The sequence below is a fragment of the Parasteatoda tepidariorum genome, chromosome 9, assembly GCF_043381705.1.
Source record: "Parasteatoda tepidariorum isolate YZ-2023 chromosome 9, CAS_Ptep_4.0, whole genome shotgun sequence".
In the NCBI taxonomy this organism is placed as follows: Eukaryota; Metazoa; Arthropoda; class Arachnida; order Araneae; family Theridiidae; genus Parasteatoda; species Parasteatoda tepidariorum.
Genome location: NC_092212.1, coordinates 31,671,335 through 31,684,594, shown reverse-complemented (window position 1 = coordinate 31,684,594; position 13,260 = coordinate 31,671,335). Strand labels below are relative to the sequence as shown.

The following is a 13,260-nucleotide window of genomic DNA, read 5'->3' as shown; positions in this document are numbered from 1 at the left end:
TTAATTGATATACAAAACATGGCAAACCTTAAGAATTATTCACAATGAGATATTAACTTTCCAATTTTTTTTTTGGCCTTACGACCTCTGAGAATCAATACATTTCTGAAAGCTCTTATGACTGGTGCAATTATGCTTAGATTTGAATCCAAATTTCAATAACAAAACTGCATAGAATATTAGGCTTGTTCACACATCACCTCGTAGTCATAACATAAGCGGAGGGATACACCGGAAATTTTCTAAATTTCTTCTGGTTTAAGGACGCTTGTTATTGTTTACATTAGGTCACCCATCCATAGAAACTCAAATAATCATTCCAAAATTTTTTTTATAAATCTAATGTTATCTAAATAAAGAATTACTTATTAATCTTATATAATGATCTATATTCTTCAAATAAATATATAAAAAATTACTGCAATCACATTATTTTGTAAATATAAGGACACCAAGACCAGACCTGCAGAATTTTTCAGCCACATTATTTAAGGACAACAAAATTTATGTTTTAACGTTTAATTTAAAATGATTCACAAATACATGATGAAAGCCAAATAAGCTTAGATTAAAGTTTTTAATGTTAAAAAAAATTTAGGAACATTTCTATATTTATTAGTTAATTTAATATAAATATTACTCAGAGGTTACAGTTCTGAAAAAATCTAGGAAATGAGTATATTAAATGAAAAGCAAAATAAGATTTACAATTTATGACAAGTAGTGATAAATAAAAAATGATACATGATTTATATTTAAAAAAAAAAGTTCATAAACACTGTTTCAACACCAAAAAAAAAAAAAAAATCTGATTTTTTAATATCAACTAAGTGCAAATCAAAAAAGGAATGTGAATAATATAAACACTGACTGACAAAATTTTTATTTTAATTAATTTAATAATCAATAAGCAAGAACAATAAGCAACAGCACAATAGGTGGTACATTATTTTTGACCTCAGATTTTTTTAAACAAAACAAATTGAGAAAAAATTCCCAGCAATGAACACCAAGGAGTAAAAATTAAAGATAAAACAAAAAATAAAAGATTTCTATAAAGAATAAATAATAGTTTTTTAAAAAAAAAAAAAAAAAAAATTAAACCCAAAAAAAAANTGAACCCGAAAAAAAAAAAAGACATTTATTTGATGTTCATTTCGCTGGCTTTTTTTAAATTTTTTTTTTATTTGTCTGCTAACTATGCAAAGATGGTCTGGTAATAAATTTTTTTGGAGAAAAACTAATCATGCACAAATCAGAACACCATTAACATTCTTTCCTTTAAAATCAAATTCCTTTAAAGTTTATTTTAATCATCTGTAAGTTAAGTTTTTTAAATCAATAAAAAGAACTGGGGATAAAAGATAAATCGTAAGTCTTTATGGAGAAGTCTTCAAATGAAGGCATTGGACTGTCTGGCCAACTATGATAAAATTATAAACTATGATAAAATAGCAATTTAATTTTCCTTTTAGATTTCTTCAATGGATTTAGACTTAGTATAAGTATTTATTTTTCCTCTTTTAGGTAAAGATAAAGAATGGTTGCATAAAATTCTAATTAAATTTAAACCACATACAGTTTTGTGTATTATTTTATTGAATTGTATTTAATATTAGCATGTTAGATAAAGCTTACATGTACAGTACATGTTAGGTTAAGCTTAATTTTTACAATAATAATCTCTGATTGAATGTGCTGATGTCACACACAAATTTATTTTTATTAAATAATTTAGTGAATATGCAATCGAAAATTAAAATAACTATTGGGTGAAAGGAAATTTTTTTTCTAATTATTTACTTTTCAATTAAGTAGTACATTAAAATATTAATTACAAATAACTACTATTAAATAAAGCAAAATAGACCAATTGAAATCTACTTAACTTAACATACCTACTTAATGGTTGAAACTATTAATTTATTAAAAAATTAAACTATCGCCAGGGAGAAAATATGGTAAAAAAAGAACAAAAATATTGAAATAGTTAAAGGCATGAAAATGTTTTGGTAATTTTTAAATTATATGCTCATAATATTTGAAACTTTTCATAACACGTCAATAATTTCATATTTATTAAATAATCAAATTGAAACTCGTAAGTAACTGATTTAAAGAAATTGAACAATGTTTTAATTTCAAAGTAAATGAATTGGTTAAATCTATTTAATACTACAAAACTGTTTTAAATTTCACGAAGTTGCTGAACAAATGAAATGCTAGAAAGTTTAAGTTTATGTAAATGGTGTTGTGCGTAGACTTTATAAAACAAAATTATTTAGATAAGTGGCGACGAATGTCGTTGAAAAACTGGTAAATTACCGATTGATAGGGTGACACTTCTTTGGAACACTGATGACAAAAATATTTCATACCAAGGTTAGGTATTTCATATTCTACACCTTCAGCCATATTATATGTAGAATTAAAACATAAAAGAAAATTCAACTATTGTAAACAATAAAATAACAAAAAGGGGATTTTCTTCCACATTAAACAACACGGAAATAACGTTATCACAAATTACTTGAAATAATCGTTAAAAAAGAAACTAAACCCTCAAACCAATAACAAAGATGATAATTTAATGATAGTTGGAGTTGAGTTGGAGTTTTGCTGTGCCATCACGTTCGCAAAATCAACTTTTTCGCCCGCTTCCACCAACAACAAAAAAATTAAATTTAAATATAATCCTGAGTTTTTATTCACCATTTTATCTACTGATTAAACTGTATAAGTTTAAATTCCTTTTCAAATCTTGGTTATTTATTGGAAAGGAGCACTGCTTGTGAAGATTTTTTGACCGTAAAAATGGCAGATTTCATTATTAAATTATATAACAAAAAGGAAAATAGATTGAATGAGCTATTTGAGTTCCTTTCCAACTTTGTTTACTGAAATAAAACAGAAACTCAGAGTATTTTGACTAAGCCAAACGTCACCAGCCTTATCAAATAAGCCATCACGTGTGCATAGGTCAATTCTATTTAATGACCCAAAGGTCAAAAATATTGATTCACGGAGCAAACATTTAATGAAACTGTTTCGTCTAATAGAGTGTGTGTCGTTCACTGTTTTCCTTTCTATGAGAGAAGAGAATGTATACAAAGAAAATAATGTCATATAGATATTTAACTATCTTAATTTTTATAACAATTTATAATGGTAATTTTTCAACGGCAGAAAGACGCAGTACTAGAAGTAAGTAATTAATTTTTACTAAAAATGGGACCGAAAAAATTTCTTTAAAGCTGTTCCAATTTTTTTTAGTTCTACCCCACTTTGTTTTTTGTTTTTGATCACTGCGTAAATGAAACTTAGAGTAATAAGTTTTTGCGTAATTTCAAAATTGGCGCAGTAAATTTGGATCGCTGCCAGGAGGGAGTATATCGAATATTGAGGTATTTCTTTTAACAACTCCTCTCCCTTAGCACAAACAGAAATAAAATATAATTTATATATTTACAATATGATTTTCACATAAAACAGAAAAAGAAAAAAAACATAATAATGTTTATTAATTCGATGAACTTTAAATTGAAATCAAATTATAAAATAAAATTATTAAATCCCCCTACACTTTAGTCTTTATTTTAACAGATAAACTACAAAATAATTAAATTATAATTCTTTTTGTAGTAAATAATTTATAACACACAATTAAAATTACATTTACCTAAATTTCGTTAAATTTCCTCTGACTTCTAGAAAACTGGTAAATTGATGCGTCATAATATGTTTTTGTTTTGCCCCATACAAGCCTATATGATAGAATAACAAACTAAGATAAACTTTTCTTTCTTTTTCATTTATTTGTTTATTTATTTATTATTGTTATTATTTTTTGAAATTCTAAACACAAATATTCAAATATTAAACTTAAAGATTAAAATATTAAACTTAAAGCAATTTTATTATCCCGTTTGCTGAATTGAAATTGAAAGCAAGAAGAGGCATAGGTGCAAAAGAAGCCAATGGTCAAGTATTTTGAGAGAAAAAATTTCCCAGGGGTAGAAAAATTTAAGCTTTAATATTTCGCTTTTACATTATAAATTCGGCTTAAAATTATTTACTCCCAATTATGATTTATTAACTCAAGCAATGGTGTGCTAACCTTTTTTTTTTTATTGGCAAAAGATAACAAGATTTTTTTTTTCGTATAATACAGGGCTCAAATAAAAAAAATGGAACACCTTAATAACTTTTGATCTGAGATCGGATTGCCGCTTACAAAGATGCACTCTTAATGGTTCAAGGCAACCTTAAAAAAATTGAGTAATAAGTGACATTTACTGAGTAAAAGCTGATAAAACTGAGTAATAAGTGACATTTACTGAGTAATAACTGATAAAACTGAGTAATAAGTGACATTTTTGAATTTTCATTTTACGAAAATTATTTAACCTACTCAGCTGTAATATTTCTCGCACTATTATAGCAAAGAAAGTGATGTGTTGGGGGGGGACGTGTTGATACGGCATTACGGTACTTTTTGAAATACAAAATGCCGTTTCAAAAATTTAAACTGAATAATATTTATTCTTATTTTATAAATTTAAATTTCTTTTAAGAAAAATCAAGTATATGAGTGGATATTTCTATTTCAAACTGTGATACATCTAGTCAGATGTAAGTTAATAGTGTTGGTTGGCTTAAAATGGTAGAAATCTGAAAATAAATTAAACAGATGTATTCTTCAACTGAGCTCCTCAATAATAATTTATAACGGAAGAATTCAGTGGAAGAACATATTAAGAAACATTTTCGAAAACTAGATTTAGAAACATCGGGAAACTATTCACAAATTCTCTTTTTGAAAAAAAAAATATGGAAGTTTTTTTTCTTTTTTTTTTGGTTAATAAAAGGCCTCTAACATCTTAAAAATTTTAAATACTTTGTAGATTAAAAAAAATTGTTTTGACCTCAATATATTCCTAAATATTTATAAAAATATTATTCAATCATTAATATTCTTATAGTTATACAAAAGCAAAAGTATTAACTTTCTGTGGAAACATGAATTACTTGAATACTGAATATTCAATATTAAACAAAAACATTACTTTAAAACAGTGGTCGGCAAACTTTTTAGCCAAAGAGCCAAACATGAAATTGGGAGCCAAATCTGCTTGTTTAGTAAACTTTTATTACACTAAATAAGTAGTACACTAAATAAAACTAAATTTCATACTTAATAAATATTTATTAATGCGAACAATGTGCTTGCATCTCCTTGGAAAGTTTGAGTAAGTCAGGTTTGTATGCTGTTGTTTTTAATTTTAGGCATGATTCCAAGTTCTCATCAATAAGAGGACTTCTCAGTTTACTCTTGATAATGTTCATGCTTGAAAAAGATTGTTCGCATATATATGTAGAGCCGAAAAGGGAAAGAACAGCAAAAGCGAGCTTTTTCAGCTGATCGTAAGAGTCAGGAATACTATTCCAAGCGTTGAATATGATCATGTCTTCCTTCTCCAGGTCATTCAAAGCAGACCACTTGTGTTGTGATGCCAATTTGTACCCCCACTCATTTAGAAAAAGTATGCGCGCATGCTTGTGGTACCTTTGTATCACACCGGAGTACGCCGAAAACATGCGAACAATTTCAGCCTGTAGCTTGTACATAGTTTGTGTTTACGTTTACGAAAACTAATAAACTTTGACTCGATGTTCGCTACGTATTTTTACAACAATATAAAATTTTAATTACCTATCTGTCTTTTAACTTAAACAAAAAATTATACATACTCTCGATTTACAGAGGAATTTTAATTTATCAAAATAAGATGTAATTTTTTTTCTTACCAAGTTTTTTTTTAAATAAAAATATTATTGCGCCTTCCGTGGATATTTGTGCCAGAGCCGCACTTAAGGAGCCAAAGAGCCACATGCGGTTCCGGAGCCGCACTTTGCCGACCACTGCTTTAAAACAATAGTTTGTTAAAATAATTAATAATTTGAATTTTCAGAAGAAAAGGTAGTTAATTATTTTTCGTTATAAACTTCTTAATATATTTTTTTCATTACTTGCTTAAAAAAACTTCTTCATTGGAGTCCAAAATACAAAGACGGAAATAAAAATGGACATGTTTTAAGTGCTTAATAATAGGCACTAACTCTTATACCTGCCAACTCTTCCGGATTATCCGGAAGATTTTATTTTCATATTTAAAGTGGTAGTAAATATATACTATTTTTTTCTTTTATAATTTTAATTTTTAAATGATTTTGATCACCACTATTCTTACAAAAATTAAGCACATATAAGAATATGCGTTACTATCATGGTTGTCAACTTAAGTTTTCTCAAATACAACGTATTTGTTTGCTTAAAAATGAAGTTTTAATTCCATTTTAATACCACTGGGAAAAATTATAATGGAAAGGATAGAAAGTTGGCAGGTATGCATTCTCGAGACTTGCCAGACTTGAATGAGTCGAAACTAAATTTTGGTTTCGAGTGCTTGAAATATGCCAACTTTTATTTCCATCTAGATATTTTTAAAACCAATAAATTTTTTAATTAAGTAAAATTTTACAGGTTCAGTTTCTTCCGATAATTTTTTTTTAAACATTTTCTTCATTTTTCAAGTTTCAGTTTCATAAATAAGATTTTGAAGAGTTTGCATCTGGACTACTTACTATATTGAAAAGCTCATTACGAAGAACTTGAAAATTAAGAATTCTGGTTTCAAATTTAAAATAATCAGATAAAATTATGTCACTTATTTTCTATTTTTTAACATGTTAACTGGGTATGATAAAATATTTCGTCATACATGAAGTACTACTGAAATGGGTATGATGACATTTTTCGGCAAGTAGATTATTTGAGGTGCGATGATATTACTTATAATTATGAAGAAAAAAGACCCCATTGTAAAACAATTTGAACAAAAGGTTTTGCCTGATTATCAGGTTAAGCCTATACCTATAAAGAAAAAAAATTGAAAATAAGGCTTGTCAAATTTCACAATATATTATTTGTACATAAAATATCTTCTAAACTAATATCTTCTAATCTAAACTAATTTCTTGAAATTTGGTACTTAAAGTAAAAAGTAAGCAACGGGAACAAAATAAATTGCTTATGTAATTTAAAATAATAAGCACGAAATATTTATATTGAACGATAGATTTCTGTGAATACTTCAGATCTTCTTATTGCAAAATGGCGAAACACAATTTACTACAACGCATAGCTATTTTTAATCTTCGGAAACCGGAAATCACTTTCTTAGTCGACATTCCAAAAATATTTCTTGCAATTTCTTATGCAACTCAAAAATGACATTTGTTTTGGTACTTTTGCCGCCGCTACGTGTTATTCAAACATTTGTTCTACAGAATGTGAAAGATGTTTAAAAATCATCATAATTTGCAAGCGATTTTTTTTCCGCAGTTCTGAAAATTTTAGTACCTCTAACTCAGTAGTCGAAAAAACACGATTCAATTTACACTTGTGTTTAAAACCCCCAAAAAAGTTGAAGGTAGAAAAAATTTCTAAAAATTTAGTTTAAATTAAAAAAATTATTTATTAATGTTTTCATGAGAAAATTTATTATTCTTAACCATTTCTTTATGATTTCTTTTCTTTAAACTAGTTATGTCTTTTCCCGAAAGCGAATATTTAAATCAAGAAATACTATAAAATTATCAAATATTTGTGGCTTTGTAAAGTGTAAACTCTTTAACTAGCTTTAAAAATTAAACTACACCGAGAGTACTTTAGTATCGTGGGCGCATCGAAAGTTAACATACATTCCATTTCATTGTTATGACATGCACGTATTCTTTTAATTTTGATCATTTGTAAACATTTGTATAACATACATACGTATAGGATATGGATATGATCAGGTGTTTTTTTTACCTCCGTCTACTTCACTGTACTATTATTTTATAAAATAATAACGCATTCGACTGCAAATTACGTATGAAAGTAACTATTACAGTAGTTTCGTTACTTATACCTCATTAGTTCTGACCACAGCTCAAACAACTAAAAAAAAAAATTCCGAATTCTTAGAGAAATGAAACATTTTTTCATTAACAGTTTAGAATAATATTTCCTTAAAATATAAGCCTTACAACATATTTTTCTTTTGAGCAAATCTAACTAAGGAAGTGGAATAGAACTAGGTTGTTCCGCTTCGTTTCGTAAGTCAGATTTTGACAGATTTGCTGTATTTTCGGAGTGCGCCGTTTCTGCTTGTCAAGGTTACGATATTTTAACCAAATGAACGATAGTAGGTTATCAGAACGTTTAATGTAAAATCGTTTGATTCTAGAGACAAATGTCACTTAATGTCTTTAGAGGTATAAAGTGAACAGCGCACAAATGTGAAAAAAAGTTTAACTGAATTTTTAACTAAGAAAGGGAAAAAAATAACGTTTTTATTTTCAAAATTTACAGCAATTTTCTTTAATTATTTTTATACTAATATTTTTATAGTGCTTTTCGCTTTTCAATATTTTTATTTATTTGTTTTAAAGCACATTTTACTTAGGTATATGAATCATGATTAAAAAAAATCTTCTATGTTTTTATTTAAAAAAAAATTAGTTGGTTTCTATTTAACAAAGGAGTGACGTCTATAATAGTAACAACTATCTCAAAACGGTCGTTATTTTATCTAGAAAACATTAAATGATTTCATTATTGCTGAGATAAATAGGAATTCAGTTATACAGATGAAATATTCTTCATTTTAATCACTTTGTTTCATAAATTTAAAACAAATTATAAGCTGAAAAGAATAAATAAATGAAATAAAAAAAAAATGAAAAGTCAGAAAATATTTTCTTAGATATACAAGAGATAGAGATCTTTTTAAATATAATAACTAAATATGAAATCAATAATTATTTTCTAGATTAAATTCATATATCTGAATTACTTCTACATAGTTGTCATCATCCTTGTCGTTTTAGCTCATTAGAGCTTATCTGCCTTTTTTAATTCTTTCAAGAATGACAGTTGGAATGCCTTTTTAAAAGCGGCATTCCAACTTTTTTCATAATTAGAATATAATTATACAATTGAGAAAAAATGATATAAACTAAAATAAAATATATTAATAATATAAAATTTTATTTTCAGAAAACGTGTCTTTTTATTATTTATTTTTATTTATAAAATCAATATTATATATATATATATATATATATATAAATCAGATCTCTAAGAAGAAGGTGAAGAATTTTCTAACTAAACAGGAAGAATTACAGTGTTAGGCAATTCCACGTCAGCATTATTATTTTTTGGTGTTCGGATGCTGGCTGTTCGTCAGATTTCCATAAGATAATCAATTTCGAAGTTTTTTAGGTGAGTAACTATTAAAGTTAATGGCATCGCAACAATTGTTTTATCTGTTTGTAGGTACACACATGCAGCCTTCTAATTCTCAAATACATAAGTACGGCTTATAAGCCTTTGTCGAGTTGAAAGAGAGATTGTACAATTTAGAGAAGGACAGCACGAAGGTGCATCCAAGGTTACGACGGGATTCGAACCTGCTAATTCCACGCTACAAACAACCATTGTTATTGGCAAGAATAGCCTTTCTTTGTTTAAATTGGACAGCTGTTAAACTTTACGTAAATGATATTTTTGAACTCTCATTAAATGAAGTACATTATTTTTGCAAAAAATATGCATAATTTTTTTAGTAACGCTTTCAAATATATAAAAGTTAAGTTTCTGCTTGCGACATCTTTTTAATGATAATTATTTTTTATTTTATAACCAATGTTGAGCAGCAAACCCATTTTTTCGGTTTACGGCTATCAATTGGCTTCGTAGCCTTCAAATTTTGAACCCAACCCAGAAGACAAGTGAACTCCTGTATTAAGTATTGGGATAAACTAGCCTTACATTGAGAGGAAAAGCTCGATAGTTCTCCATGGTTGAGGTAAACGGCAAAGACATTCTAACCCATGATATACGGACCCATAACCTATCCAAATTTTTATTCGATTTACACTCAGGTTTTCCTTTTTCTTCCCCCCCCCACAAGTTGGAAACATATTGAATGAAAAATTTCCTAAAAAATATCATTCAACTAAGTATGTCAAAAGCAATAAACATGATCAAAAATATCTAAATGTAATTGAAACTATGTTAATATCATACGCTGTTTAATTTTATTTTTTTTTAAAAAATTGAATGAAAATTTATGAAATGAACAAGTTTTGTTGTTTTAAGAAGGTTTATTTTAATTTGAATAATATTTAAACTGAACTTGAAAATAAAGTGCGGATCAACTGTGATCATATGTAAGAGGGCACAAAAACCAAGTTTGTTCCCGGCACTGTGGGCCCTCTTAAAAGTATGCAGATCTTATTTCGGACTGGAAATACAGCATTTTAAAAAATTCCAGCGACAATTATTCTCCCTTTTTAACAAATGTTGTTTTCTGGTTGTAGATGGTTTACAGATAGAGAATACGTGCTCCAGTTGTCCTCGACATGATCTACAAGGTTTAAGTGTGTAGATCTAGCTGACCATTTCATCCGGCTGATCTTTTCATTCATTTTCTCTTTCCAGAAAGTCGTATATATTATACTGCACCTTAATACGTGTTGTTCTTAACATAATTTAAAAACAGTTATTTAATTATTCTTGTTGTTATAATTTTGATTTTCGAAATAAATAATTATATTGAAAACTTTTTTACAGATTTGATACAACACATACGTAAAGTTCGAGAAATCAATGAAAATCCTATGGCTAGAATACAAGACTTTTTAAGGCAAGCTCGATCTGAATCAGGAGCTGTTGATTTGAGCGCTCTTCTGGCTGAAAATGTCGATGATCCAGTTTCTCTGGAGCCATTCAACATATCTAGTAGTGGATTTATCACTGATATATTTGGACAGTTTACAGACCTGTCCTTGTACGGTTTAAAAGGATTCCAACTCGACAGAATAGCGATTAACTTCTCAAAAATGAACTTATCTGCCGAGATGTCCCTTCCCATGTTGAGCATCGTCGGACAATATTATCTGAAGGGGACGGTGACATTCTTTCCTTTGTCCGGAGAAGGACCTTTTTGGATGAATATGTCATCAATAACGTTACGAGGACATTCAGTCATGAAAGCCTCTTCTAATGGTCAACTTCAAGTGGATGACATTAAAATGGACAGTGAAGTGGATAAAATCGCATTGCAGTTTGAAAATTTGATGGGAGGTGGAACCTGGGGAAGCATTTCTAATAGCCTTTTGAACCAATTAGGCGAGCTGATATTAGGTGAATTAAAACCAACTCTCCTTGGCGAATTAAGCTCGTATATTAAGTACCAGTTCGATAATGTGATATTTAATAACTTACCTGAAGACTTTTTGGATCCAAAATCTGGGAATATCGTTGACAGCATTCTAGAAAGAGCATCTGCTTTGATGTCTGAAAATGGCCTCGAGCCTTTATTACTCCCAGAATATAAAGAATCATTCGAGAGGTCTATGTTATTTGTAACAACTCGAGGAGAGCTTGATTTTACAAACGGCACATTGTATGGGTTATCTACTTTGAAAAAGAAAGGAGATGTTATAACTGTATTTGCAAATAACTCCCTCATTTTCGAAGCTGATTTTGAGTTTGAGAATTTGACTGGAAGCTATCTGTGGGATGCTAAAATCTTGGGTGCTGAAACTAGCGGCCGTATGGAAATTCAACTCAAATCTGTTGAGGGTTTCATAAAGTTAAAACAAAACATGGAATCTGATAGTCGCCTGGAATTGGATAACTTTTATGTGAAAGGCATTCGTCATGTATGGTTAGACCTCCAAGGATTGGGTAGATGGGATTATGTGATGGAGTCTGTTATTAATCTGGTTACCAATGGACTGAAATTGCAACTAGCGGATGCAATTACAGAACCAGTCAAAAATTCCATCCAAGAACAACTTGATCAGCTTAACATAAATTCTCTGTTAGATATGAACAATTCCATATGAGCACGCAGCTTTGTTTCGATTCCACACGGACTTTTAAAAGCTTTAAAGTACGTTTTACAATGACTTATGTATAATATACTCAACTGAATGTATAATAAGAAGCATTTATTCTCATAATATAGAACTTTCATATGACAGGGCGAGCTGTTGATGGTGAACTATTATTTAAGTATTTTCTCATATTTTAAACTTCATTTTTCATAAAATGTAGCATTCAACTATAATTCATTGCACTAATGTATGGAAATGTGCGTTTGTGAAATTAAATTTTATAACATTAATTTTTATTTAAGGAGTTAGATTTTCTTATGCTAGCATAATATGCCTTTGGTGTACAGCGAACAAAACAAAACAATGTGAATAACTTTTGATCAGATTTTTACATACTAAGATTCAATCTTAATGGCTCGAGAGATCACCTTATAGATTCGACGATAATTTAAGTTACGAAATCAGACACAAAACATATACTTTCTCTGAATAAACATATCTATTTTTCCCGGCATATTCCCAACCTTGAAATATTTTTTAAAATTATGCAGAAATTTGAATACCTCCAATTCAAAATTTATTCGATCATTACAATGCGTGAAAAAAAGTTTAAGGATAATATTAAATTGAATTAAAATATGCTTTATTTTCATTTAATCTAAATGAAACTTTCATATGTTTGACTACTGTTGTAAAATTTTGTGATAACACTTATAACGCATAAAAACAAAATTGCCGGCCAGATGGCCGAGCGGTTAGCGCTCCTGGCTGTGAAGCCAATGGCCGCGGGTTCGAATCCCGCTCTGGGCATGGATGTTTCTCTCTCGTGTTGTCCTCTGTTGTGTGTCCTATGAACGGGTTTGTGGCAGTGTGGCGTGGGCAATGTTACTCGCCTCCGTGACTTTGGTTCACAGGTGCCCACTGGGTAACGCGAAATGAGTAACACCTCTGGCATCTTCTAAGGCGAAACGAATAAAGTTCAGTGCCTGCCATTCGAAAAAAAATTTTGGCTTCAAAATATGAATTCTAAAAAAGTTAACACTAAAAGAAACACGGAAAAAAGCAAAATGATATGTTCTAAAAAAATTAAAATTTTCCTCAATAATCAAGAAAACTACCCCCCCCCCTATCACTTGGATAAGCCGAGAGTTTATTGATTCTGAAAGATTTTTTAAAGTGTCCACGGAAATTTCTTTTTCTCCAAGCATCATTAATAGTGAAGACAAGATCCTGTTTGCATTGACATCGTGTGCCATTTTTATAAACTTCTTGGTCTAGAAGTTTCCAAAATTTTTTATTGGATTA

General features: G+C 29.0%; 2 protein-coding genes across 3 annotated transcripts in view; one reads left to right on the top strand and one right to left on the bottom strand.

The window, feature by feature from the left end:
* Positions 1 to 2,895, bottom strand: part of LOC107446718 (E3 ubiquitin-protein ligase RNF126) — a 23,735-nt gene extending 20,840 nt beyond the window's left edge. Inside the window, exon 1 of one of the 2 annotated variants that reach the window (XM_016061436.4) lies at positions 2,326 to 2,895. In XM_016061436.4, the coding sequence (XP_015916922.1) occupies positions 2,326 to 2,415 (90 nt within the window). In that variant the 5' untranslated portion in view covers positions 2,416 to 2,895. The remainder of the gene's footprint in view (positions 1 to 2,325) is intronic. The other variant, XM_043048088.2, reaches the window with a different exon arrangement.
* Positions 2,896 to 2,982: 87 nt separating this feature from the next.
* On the top strand, positions 2,983 to 12,251 carry LOC107446717 (uncharacterized). Its single transcript, XM_016061435.3, has 2 exons — positions 2,983 to 3,204; positions 10,685 to 12,251. Exons 1-2 carry the CDS (start codon positions 3,102 to 3,104, stop codon positions 11,962 to 11,964), a joined length of 1,383 nt encoding a protein of 460 aa, XP_015916921.1. The 5' UTR covers positions 2,983 to 3,101; the 3' UTR covers positions 11,965 to 12,251.
* Positions 12,252 to 13,260: the final 1,009 nt, after the last annotated feature.

Bases quoted from the DNA above. Each gene is read 5' to 3' on its own strand.
- LOC107446717 (XM_016061435.3), top strand. From the start codon at position 3,102: ATGTATACAAAGAAAATAATGTCATATAGATATTTAACTATCTTAATT. The intron at 3,205-10,684 runs GTAAGTAATTAA...ACTTTTTTACAG, and splicing joins AGAAAGACGCAGTACTAGAA to ATTTGATACAACACATACGT.